Raw genomic sequence first — 12,113 nt, forward strand, 5'->3', positions numbered from 1 at the left:
ATTTTCCACCAGATGGCATTTTAGTAGCATACAAGTTACTTGTTTCAGCTATTTGTTCATCTTAAACAAAGTAACTGAAGTTTGTTTGTTGCACATCTGTTGTGGTTTAATACCTGTAGGCAGCTCAGCCCCACAGAGCAGCGGGATGGGGACGAGAATCAGGAGGGCAAGATTAAGAAAAGTCATGAGTCGAGATAAAGACAGGATAATAGGTAAAGCGAAAGCTGGGCATATAAGCAGAGCAACATAAAGAATTCATTCTCTACTTCCCATCAGCAGAGAAGTGTTCAACCATTTCCAGGAAAGCAGGGCTCCATCACATGTAACAGTTACTTGGGAGGACAAATGCCAAACTCCAAATGACCCTCCTTTCCTCCTTCTTCCCCCAGCTTTTATTGCTGAGTGTGATGTCTATAGTGTAGGATATCCTTTTGGTCACTTGGGGTCAGCTGTCTCAGCTGTGTCCCCTCCTGGTTCTGGTGCACCACAGCCTGCCTGCTGGCGGGCGGTGTGAAAAGCGTTAAGGCTGTGTAAGCACTGCTCAGCAATACCTAAAATATCAATGTGCTATTAACACTGTTTTGATCACTAATCCAAACATAGCACTGTCTGAGCTACTATGAAGAAAATTAACCCTATCCCACCCAAAACCAATACAATATCTCAACAAAAAAAAATCTGCTAGTTGGTTCTGCTGGTCATGTTCAGAGGAGTAAAAAGGCACAACATTTTTATACAAACATGTTCTGTGTTTGAAAAGTTTTCCTTTTCAAAGAATTCCATTGCCCTTTTATTAAGTATAAATCATGTCCCAAAGCCCGCACTAGAATAAATTTTCAGTGATGAAATGGAAAGCAATAGGAAAGTGAAAGATTAGAGCCACCTGTGCAGTGATTCATTTCAGCCTCTGCAAGACCAGCACCAAGGTGGTACAACACAGGCTTTGTGCCAGGTAAGTACATTTTTAGGCTTAGGTTCTAAGAATTAAACTATATTGTATCTTGGATATAAAAGCAAGAGTTTTTATAAGAGCAGATTTGGCAGCTGAAAAAGGAGAAAGTGTGAAAAGCTTTTCCAGTTGTGGCTTTCAGGCAGTAGCTAAGCATACATGCAGCCTTTTTGCTTTTTCTATCTGTAAAACTGTTTGCCACAAGTAACTGATTTTTGCAGTGAAGGTCCCGGGCTTTTACCCGTTCTTTGCACAAAAATAGCTGAGTGAGACACTCTGAAACCTCTGTAGGGATAAGGTAGTGAATATGGCTCTGCATGTGTAGCTTGCACAGATGGAACACAGCCCTTGTCCCAGAGTGGCCACTTTTCTTAGATGTGTTCTGGCTTTTGATGTCTTTGCAAGCTTGACAGAACCTTTGTAAGGTCTCATCTGCGCGACCCTCTGACAGTGAATGATGAGATCTATAAAACCTGCCTGGAAAAGTAACAGACAGCCATTCCTATTACCACCTGTACTTTAAGTATTCCAATCTTGGAATTTACTTTATTAACCCAAATCCATAAGCTTAAAGTAGTAGTATAGTCAGGGTGGATTGTAAGTGATCAGAATTTATGCATTTTTTAATTTGTGTGACATGGAGTTCCTCTTCTCGTTGTCTGGCCCACCTCATACCTAGATGCTGGTATTTCAATTTCAATTTCAATTAATTTCAATCGATTACAAAGTGCTTTGATTCAGTTAGTAGCACGTGACTCTTTCTCTTCTTCAACTTCCTTTCCACTTTTAGTTCCTGTATTATCCAGGTAATCACTATCCAAGGGAAGATGCTGCTTTCTAAGGACTGAGTCTAACTGAGCTTCTGTCTCAGCTTTCTTTTGTAAGGGGCAGAAAGCCATCACATAAGCAGCTGCTGCAGTAGGTGTTAGCTGAGCCCCTCTTCAGCAGACTAAATACTGAACTGAGTCCACCAAACTAGACAACAGGGTATTTAAAATAACCAGTGCTGAATTACAATCCCCACTGGTCAGGATTTTGTTTCACCAATGCCAATAGTATTTGCATATTGAAGTGCTTCACTTTCTTTTCTGACTCATGTTGCCCCATTTTTCAGTCAGTGTGTCCATTAAAGTCTCTCTTCACAGACAGAAGGCTCTGCTTTACTTTCAGCCTTTCATACCTTCTGTTGAAGGCTTTTCATGCACAAAGCCAGACATAACCCTAATCTTGGGGCTGTCATAATCAGAGAGACATTTTAATATGACTGAAGTAGGAATTTGTTTGGTAACTTGCACTGCTTCAGGATTTACATCAATCCAGGTTGTCAAAGCTCAAGGCACAATGTGTGTGATGGATGTTGGCCAGGTACTAACACTGTCTTTCTCTTCCATGTTGCTGTGATCTTGGCTTTCAGTAAGTTCAGTCACCAAAATATCGTGCAGTGCATCGGTGTTAGCCTGCAGACGCTGCCTCGCTTCATTCTGCTTGAGCTCATGGCTGGAGGAGATATGAAGAGCTTTCTTCGGCAGAATCGACCCAGGGTGGTGAGACAACTTCCCTGCTAGGCTTGTGTTTGATTTCAGTACAACTGTTTTTATGATTTTTGTGAGCTAGATAAAGGCACTGAAGCCAAGCAGGGCTATGTGTCCCAGCTCCTACAAACTTCTGGATGCATATGTCTGTTCTGTTGACTTGACATAAGCAGATGTCAGTGAGAGAAAATTAACGCAGTGCCAGAACTCCAGTCTATTAGTAAACAAGGAGGAAAGAGTAAAATCCTGTCCTGCCATTTCAGAATTCTCCATCAACTGGACTACAGATTAAAGGGCTTTCTTTCCTCAATGTCTGCCTTGTTTTCTGTGCACTGTGATGGTGTGTGAGGAGCTGAAGTTACAACACTGATATGTGGTAATGGGAATTTGTAGCACTAGGTCCTCAGCAGGCGTGCATCAGCACCATAGGGAGATGCACAGATTTATACTGATTGCAGAGCTGAGCCTTCATGTAGCACTGGACAGGGACTGAAATCAATGCAAATGAAATTGTCAAGTCAAATATTTTTGTTTAAGAAACTCCACCTTTATAAAAAGCTGTCATGAGGGTTTTTGCAAATTATCTGTGGTTTCTAGTACTGTATTGATGCCAACCAAGTACAGTGAATATATGGAATTAATCAGTTTCAGTTCATAGAATCATAGAATGGTTTGGGTTGGAAGGGACCTGTAAAGGTCATCTAGTCCAAGCCCCCTGCAAGGAGCAGGGACATCTCCAACCAGATCAGGTTGCTCAGAGCCCTGTCCAACCTGGCCTTGAATCTTTCCAGGAATGGGGCGTTCACCACCTCTCTGGGCAACTTGTTCCAGTGTTCCACCACCCTCATTGTAGAAGATTCTTCCTTATGTCTAATCTAAATCTACCCTCTTTTAATTTAAAACCATTACCCCTTGTCCTATCGCTACAGGCCCTGCTAAAAAGTTTGTCCCTATCTTTCTTATAAGCCCCCTTTAAGTACTGGAAGGCCACTATAAGGTCTCCCCAGAGCCTTCTCTTCTCCGGGTTAAACAGCCCCAGGTCTTTCAGCCTGTTCTCTTAGGAGAGGTGCTCCAGCCCTCTGATCGTCTTCGTGGCCCTCCTCTGGACTTGCACCAACAGGTCCACAACCTTCTTATGTTGGGGGCTCCAGAGCTGGATGCAATACTCCAGGTGGAGTCTCACAAGAGCAGAGCAGAGGGGGAGAGTCACCTCCCTTGACCTGCTGGCCACACTTGTTTTGATGCAGCGCAGGGTACAATTGGCCTTCTGGGCTGTGAGCACACATTGACAGCTCATGTCCAGCTTTCCATTCACCAGTACCCCCAAGTCTTTCTCTGCAGGGCTGCACTCAATGCCTTCATTCCCCAGCCTGTGTTGATACCAGGGTTGCCCTGACCCAGGTGCAGGACCTTGCACTTGGTCTTGTTGAACCTCATGAGTTTCGCATGAGCCCACTTCTTGAGCTTGTCCAGGTCCCTCTGGATTGCGTCCCGTCCCTCAGGCGTGTTGACCGCACCACACAGCTTAGTGTTGTCTACAAACTTGCTGAGGGTGCACTCTATCCCACTGTCTATATAATTGATGAAGATATTAAACAGTACTGGTGCCAGTACAGAACCTGGTGGGACACCACTTATCCCCGACCTCCATCTGGACATTGAGCCATTATGTTCTTATAATGAACAGCTCATTCCAGATATGTGTTCTTGCTTCTTAACAGTGCAATCCTGGGCACCTCTGTTAAATAAGTGTATATCTCTGTTTGAGTGGAGACTAAAAAAAAAAAAAGAGTTAGGCCTGATTCGACATTATTTCCTGTTGTGTTGAGATGCCTGTGCTGGATGCCTGCAAGGGCAGGAGGAGGCTGACTGGTGCCTCGTGTACTGCTACACTGCATAATGCAGTTGCACAGCTTCTCCTTCACACACAGATACAACCCGAATAGTTATGACAATATAACTTCATCTGTGCATACTCCTACTATTAATATGTATTAACATATTGCTAAAAGATTGAGCCTAATTTCTTCCTCATAGAGGAGTAAATATACTAATTACATGCACCTAGAGTGGTATAACAGCACTCAGATAGAGGAGTTTGTATATCTTTATTTTTGGCATTTGTAATGAAAGTGGTACAATTTCTCTGAGTAGGTAAAGTCTGTGGGCAGCAGAGAATAAGAAATAATTTTATTTGAATATTATGTATAGTTGTAATGTAAAGAACAGTTATTTTTTAAATATCATGTGAAAACAAACCTGCTGCTGCGTTAGTTGGTAGGCTAGCAGATAGCAAATACAATAGCTGAAGTCCCCTTAGTACTTAAAAAGAAAGTCCCTGTACACCTTTTCCGAAAACAGAACTAGCCCTAGCATTCATGTATTTCACAAGTTTCCCTGGCTGCAGAGAAAATGCGTGTCCATCACAGCCTTCTGACAGAGGGATCCCAGGGCAGAGATAAGGTCTTGAAGTCTGCCATTCTGCTTCTCCTCCTTGCTCTTCATTTCCTCTCCAGAAACGCTTAGTTTATAACTGTAATAATTCTCCCTGGCAGATGTCCAAGAGCTTTGTACAATAATTTACCTAGCCAATAAAAATAGTGCACAATGGCTGTAGTGTGTGTTATGTGATTTGAAAAATTACAGTGATAACAGCATCCAGAAACAAAAGCAGCCATAAAATGAACAATTTATTTGATATCTCTTGGGCTTTTGATCAGCAGTGTAGTAATTTCTCCCCCACCCTTCCCAAGAGCAAAACAGAAGTTCCTGCAGAAATACCGGTGAAATTTCCCTATGGGGAAATAAATGATGGGATGAAAATAAGCCAGGCTTCTGGAGAAAGACTTCTTTGTTGTTCTTAGTTAGGGAAGTACAGATGGTGAAGGGCTAGTACCAGTCCTGGAGTCCTGCAGCAGAACATCCCTTTTTTGCAAACTGCTCCTGAGGGTAATCTTTGTCTTCCACGAGAATGGATAAATTAGTGAATGCTGACTGGTGCAGAGACGTGCACTCGTGCATCTTTGCTCTCTCTCTGAGCTCATGCGCTAATTTCTGTTGATAATTTATTAACTCACTCTTTAAAAGTGGGTGGGGGTTTTTCTCTCCTGTCTCACCTTTTAAACCTGCTTGTCTTTTGACTTCACAAAGTCCAAAACCAGTAGGGAATAGTTCCCACTCCCTTTACTGGGGCATTCAGGCCAGGCCATAAATCTCTCTCCAGCTTGCACTCATTCACTGTGCTCAGGAGAAGTGAAATCTTCTGAACGTTTTTTTTTGGCTTAAATAAGAGTTTACTCATTTTCCATCTCTTTACTTTGATCTGCTTATGTTCCTCACTGCTCCTGACTCGTTTAACCCTTCCCCCACCCCCTACATACGTCTCTTCCTTTCCCTTCCTCTGCCCCTCTCTGATTATCCCTTGCCTGAACTATATTTTTCCACTCCACCATTCTTCCCTTACCATCTTTTGTGTGTCCTTTTCCAGAATCAGCCATCCACGCTAACAATGCAAGACCTGTTGAACATAGCCAGGGATATTGCCTGCGGCTGTAAATATCTGGAAGAGAATCATTTCATCCACAGGTGAGGAGAAACGGTCCCTTCTGATGTATCTCGAGGTGTGTGAGTCTCACCCAGTTTCTATTTGCAGTGGATTAGACAGAACTAGTCTCCAGGGGGGAGACAGAGCTTTCTTCTACCAATACAGGCCTGTGCTTCGATGTCCAGGCTGGTCTCACTGGTTTTTGGTAGGAGTTAGGCTCTGCACTGCTCTTTGCACTGCTGGGGAGAAAGGAATCTCTGTTCCCAGTGAACCTTTTCAAGTGCTGATTTTCAGGTGCCGACAATGTAGACACATTTGAGATTAGCCCCATAGTCCACTAGATGGTAGTGTCTCTCTGCATTAGCTTGTAAAACAATGAGGTATCGTTTCTCTTTTTTCTGATCTGCCTGTCTTGTAATGTTTTCCCTATCCCAGCAGCACAGGACAGCCCATCGTATTTGAACCATTGACTAGAGAAGGGTACAACAGGGGTAACAGGAGGTGAAAACACAACTCTAGGGCTTCCTTCCCAGCTCAGCAGCTGACCTGCTACATGGTCTTGGGGAGCCCGTATTTGCCTGTTCACACTTCTTTTTCCTCTTTTGTAGAGCAAAAAAAAAATTGTAATATGGCAGGTTTCAAATAAGAATATGATATTATAGAAGAGAAAAAGGTTATTATAGGTAGCCTTTTAAAATTCCCAGTTGGATATTGGATTCCTTTGCTTCTGATAAAAAGCTGTTTCAGCTCATAGTGTTCCCAGCCATAGAGTGCAGCTGAATTCCTTCCCGAGTATAAACTCCATGCTGAGTTCAGCCCTTGTGTGTAAAGGGAGGAAGAGGCCTGCACACAAGAGGGTCACACAGGCTCTAACTAAACCAACACGCAGCCTGGAGTTACGCAAGTAGACAACTGATTCATGTGTGCAAGCACATGTACGTACAGGCACATGACATTACACAGAGCAAAGAGGCAGAGCTGGGCACGAGTGAGTAGAGACTGGAGAAACTGAGGGAAACAAGTGTCAAGCAGCAATTGGAGCAAAAAGCCATGAGATTGAGATATGTTATGTCTTTATGGTTGGAGCATCTGAGACAGTTTTCATTCTCCTTTATACTGGAACAATAAATAAGTTTCTTTGAAAAAAGGATTAGAGTTTTCTGTCATTAAGAAAAAGCAGTAAGAGCATGCAACAAGTTTTAACTCTTGGGTCTCTTAATAAATACATGAGAGGATCAGTATTCTAATTGGAAAATTCAGAGTTTGTTGCTACAGCATTATTTTTCTAAAAATCCTTACTGTAATAGTAGTATCCTTCACCAGCCTCCACCCACCCTGATCCATGGAATTTATGATAAGGGCCAATTTTTGCTTGTGCTGCAAAAAGTCCAATAGAAACTCAACAGAAATTTTTTCCACAAGCGTTTCATAAAACCAATTTTCATTTCTCCTGTCAGGTAGGTGTTCCCTGGTTTTCTTATCATATGTCACTGAGCCCAGCAGTCATCATATAAAGCCTCTGACATCTATGTCAACAAGTGGACAGGCCAGCTGTCATTGCTTAAGACCAGTCTCCATTTCAGGAGAAAAATGGAAGAAACTAGTGCTTGGCTCTTAACAGCAGCATATCACTTTTAAAAAACTCTCTGGGTCACTTTTTGCGCTGTTAGATTTCTAGTATAAACAACCTGGGAACGGACTCATTTTGTTTTAGCCAACAATTCAGGAAATCAGTATAGAAGGAATTTCATTCAGGTTCTGTATTAGTATTTGTCAGTGGGATCAGTAGTACTTAGGGTGGGTGGGGAAGGGAAGAAGGTTATCGTAACAGGTAACAGGTATCCCAGGGGGAGAAGGTACTGTCATGGGGTAGTGGAGGTGTCACTAAGGGCAGGTCTTGCCATCTAGGCGTCACAGCTGATGATGGAAGAGAAAGCTGAGTTTGACTTCCAAATCCTGTGGGATTTTTCAAGGCTGGCAGTGGGAAGAAACATATGACTTGTTCAAGGAGCTCATTTTTCTTGGCAGTCAACAGGACCCTCACAGTGCTATGATTTTTAATGAATTCCTTTTCAGAATGCATATTTAAAGGGAACACGGATCTTTCAGTCTTGGCCATGCAGTCATCACTGCATCACTGTCACAAACTAAACCTGCACCCAGCAAAGAGCTGCTCCCATATGTAGCTTTGCTTGGTTCACCACGAGATATCCTGAAGCACAAAGCAACAGTTTACCAAATCTGGTCCTACATTGACTTCTCAAGCAGTTTACTAAGACTACGCAATAGCATCACATCTGTAACTGATGGAGACACGGCTGATTTAAAAAAAAAAATAGAGCAAGAAAGAAATCTGTCATAATCTGGTTGAAACAAAAGAGGTTGGATCTATGCCCGGTCTGATACTGACCCTTCTGCCTTAGTGAAAGGAGATGCGAATGAGGAATGCTTGGAAAACACTGGGTAGAAAATGTAATCTAAATGCAGTTTGAGAATTGTGGTTAATAAAAATGATAATGTAGCTGGCATTATTTCTTATCTTTAATGAGGCTTTTCTCATTTGTGTAAAGATGACTCAATTAAGACTTGCAGGACTGGGTCTAATGCTCTTTCTTTATTCCTTTAGCTACTTAAAAGGTTAGAATTAGAATTAATAATTTATTTTTTTTTTTAAAGAGATATAGCTGCAAGGAATTGCCTTTTGACCTGCACTGGAGCAGGACGAATAGCCAAAATTGGTGACTTCGGGATGGCCAGGGATATTTACAGGTAAGTGAAAGGAAGGCCATTTCAGTCCTGTGAATAACTCAGTAATCTGTATCATTTTGACCAGTTTGAACTGTCTCATGGAGTCTGAAGCAGTGGAATCATCCATTATGTGTCTGAGACCGTAAATGAACACATCTATGCCTACTAGCCAATACACTTCAACTGTGTTTATTCCAGACTGACCCCCAGGGAACACTGCAAACACTTGTGGACAGTAAACCAAGCATAGGCAAATGTATTAACTAGTTAATAATAAATAATTTTAAATTTAAAAAAAAAACCAACCATAATTCTCAGTTTATGATGTCAAGACTTGGTGCATCAGCACTCTGTGCGAAGCATTGGCAAATTTGATGACTTCAGCTGTGCAATTACAACATCCTCAGTTTCCATCCCAGTTGCAAAGAAGGTATAAAACACTGCTCCAATGCACTGTTTGTGTTGGTGACCTTTCCTTTTTCTCACTTGGCCCCCATTGCTGCATGCAGTCCCCTGCTGCTGTTGCTGTGGTGATAAGATCTTTTCTATATCTGAGCCCTTTCAGACTGTGTGACATTCTCCATGCATTTTATCTTACCCAGAGCAAGTTACTACCGCAAGGGAGGAAGAGCCATGCTTCCTGTCAAGTGGATGCCACCAGAAGCTTTTCTAGAGGGCATTTTCACCTCCAAGACTGATACTTGGTAACAAATGTCTTTTAATCACTTCTGCTACTCAGAGATAAGGGTCAAGAAATGTACTGCTCAAGAAGAAAATGTCTGCTCAGCAGGAACCTTAAAAATGTCAGAATTCCCCAGAAAAATATTAACGTCTTCCCTCTACATTCAGCAGAAGTACAACTAAAGAATGCTGAATAAGAATTAAAAAATCTGATGTAAATAGAGGTAATAAAAATTTGCTATACATAAATGTAGAGTGTCATATAAAGGGAATCAAGAAGTGAAAAGAGAAAGTAGTTTAGATTCCCAGAAAGTCTCCGTTAAAAATACAAATACCATCGGACACTTCCCTCAGCCCTCAGTATCTGCCGCTCAGGTTTCTGTCAGTGACGAGGCCTGCTTCTATATCCTATAATTACTCTCTGTACCACCTGGGATTACTCTTTTGGATTTTTTTCTGTTGTATATAAAATGACAGCGGATTCAATCAGAAGTCCTTGCTGGTTTCTGAGGAAACAGTATTTATATATTCATTCCTCTTGTAACTTGATCTTTCTTTAAAATAAGCACCCCCTCAACAGTAGCGCAGGTGCTGGGAGATGGAAGCTTTCCAGTTGCTTATGAACGCCTCTCTCCCTGTACAGTAGATTCTTCAGTAACTGTACTGACACATTCCCTTAAATGCCACACTAACCCAGTTTCCTGAAGTTGTTAGTGATGCCGGAAGACAAGGGATTGCTTATCAGCACCTCACTGTGAGCAGCCAGTACTAAATATTTTGAAGGAAAGTGCTACAGTTCCTGTAATAGGCTACTATAAGTAACATGCGTGTACTGGAAATTTCTTCCACCTTTGCAGCAAATACTGGCTCTTAAAATTCTGACCCTACTGAAGTCCTGGCAGAACCCTCTCGACTCCCCTGGGTGTAAGTCGTACACTACTGTCGGTGGCACTGCCTAACTGACCCGTGGATGTAAAAAACGAGAGCAGCCGTATCGTAACAAAAAGTAAATGCTGCTGCCTTTCAGTTTCACTGGATGTCTCTTACTTGATTTTATTCTTGAGCATCCTGTTCTCACACAATGGTTCAAACAAGTCTTCCCAAGTAAGGCAGGAATCTCCATGCCAGATCTAACAGTTCTTTTCAGTTAGACCATACTTAGCAAAGGGTTCTCTGGCATTTCCTGCTCTAGAAATAACAAACGCAGCAGAAAGAATAACTTCAGACTTATTCATGTATTTTGAAACCTCTGCAAAGCTACCTTCAGAGCTTGAGCAGAGGTTTTAATTGATTAGGTTTTTCTATGTCGAAGTTGACTCATAATTACGCTAATTGCACATTACTGTGGTTGGCCTACAGCTTTGAAAGGTTGTTGCTGTGGTGTTACCTACACAGCTTCGTGCCAGGTTTGTGGAGCACAAATGAAACCTAATTGGTATTGTTGGCTGGTTTCTGACACAGGTCCTTTGGTGTGCTGCTTTGGGAGATTTTCTCTCTAGGCTACATGCCCTACCCTTGCAAAACCAATCAGGAAGTGCTGGAATTTGTCACCAGTGGCGGAAGAATGGATCCACCAAAAAACTGTCCAGGGCCAGTGTAAGTATTTCCTTACTCCCACAAGCCAAGGAATAGTGAGTATCAAACAGGTTAGACAAAGACAGACAACTAGACACCTTCAGTGAGGGAATGGTGATAGCCCCCAGTGTTAGGTGGGTGTTCTTGGATGTCTCTTGAGCCACTGCCTCTCGTATACAGCCTAGCACTACAGGGTTTGCTTTAAGCAGTGGCCTCTAATGGGGCTCAGGATCCAAGGGCACAGAAATGACTTTTGCTCTCCTCCTTTTGGCCATGTATCAAGTGCAGTTCCTCTGGACTCATGATCACTTCATACTGAAACATATTTTACATAATTATATTACATAATTATATTTCTTGATTGATACTTTTTTTTTTAAACTTATTTTAAGGTACCGGATCATGACACAGTGCTGGCAGCACAGCCCAGAGTATCGACCAAACTTCTCCACCATCCTGGAAAGAATCAAGTATTGCACACAGGTATTGGCCTTTGGTATCCAGGTGGATGATAATCCATGGAATGCCAACTATCCAAAGGCACTAGCTTTAGTGTCCAACAACAGTTAAGAGTCCTGACAGACTGATCTAATTACTTTCCCAATTGTGGGCATGCTGTTGGCTCAACTGCTATTTTCATTTGGGTTTTCCAGTATCCATCCTCACTCTCCCATCTTCAGCCCAACCAAAATCAGGCTGTACTGTTCCTGTGCAAGTGGATGCTTTCAGCTCTCAGCTTGTTCAGTAGCAAAATGTTCTTCATTTTGTGATGGAAAGGTATTTAGACTCTCTTTCAAGGTCTATACTCTGACCTTGCCTAATGTTGCTCGAAAGTCAGAGCTGAACTGATGTGGAGTGGAGCAGGGGAGTGAGATGGCACTGTGAGTTCACCATTTGGTAGCATTTTACAGCTACAGGCCTGGATCCAACCTCCTCAGGGAGAGATTATATCCTAGTGACTCCCAGCTTAGCCCCTGATTTCAATAAAGCACAGCCTCTGCTCAGAGGAACCACATAAATGAGAGCATTTTTCCGAGTCCTAACAGCATGCGATATCCAGATGGCACATGGCACCTTGTACGAT

The 12,113-nt window shown here is 42.4% G+C and overlaps 1 protein-coding gene across 1 annotated transcript in view; it reads left to right on the top strand.

Moving 5' to 3' along the window:
• LTK (leukocyte receptor tyrosine kinase) overlaps nucleotides 1-12,113 on the top strand; it is a 107,830-nt gene that overhangs the window by 89,689 nt on the left and 6,028 nt on the right. The window contains exons 23-28 of the mRNA XM_086749202.1: nucleotides 2,364-2,493; nucleotides 5,969-6,066; nucleotides 8,702-8,794; nucleotides 9,376-9,477; nucleotides 10,916-11,050; nucleotides 11,422-11,512. Coding sequence (XP_086605328.1) covers nucleotides 2,364-2,493; nucleotides 5,969-6,066; nucleotides 8,702-8,794; nucleotides 9,376-9,477; nucleotides 10,916-11,050; nucleotides 11,422-11,512 — 649 coding nt within the window. The remainder of the gene's footprint in view (nucleotides 1-2,363; nucleotides 2,494-5,968; nucleotides 6,067-8,701; nucleotides 8,795-9,375; nucleotides 9,478-10,915; nucleotides 11,051-11,421; nucleotides 11,513-12,113) is intronic.

Source organism: Chlamydotis macqueenii, chromosome 5 (genome assembly GCF_036417535.1).
Source record: "Chlamydotis macqueenii isolate bChlMac1 chromosome 5, bChlMac1.mat, whole genome shotgun sequence".
NCBI lineage: Eukaryota > Metazoa > Chordata > Aves > Otidiformes > Otididae > Chlamydotis > Chlamydotis macqueenii.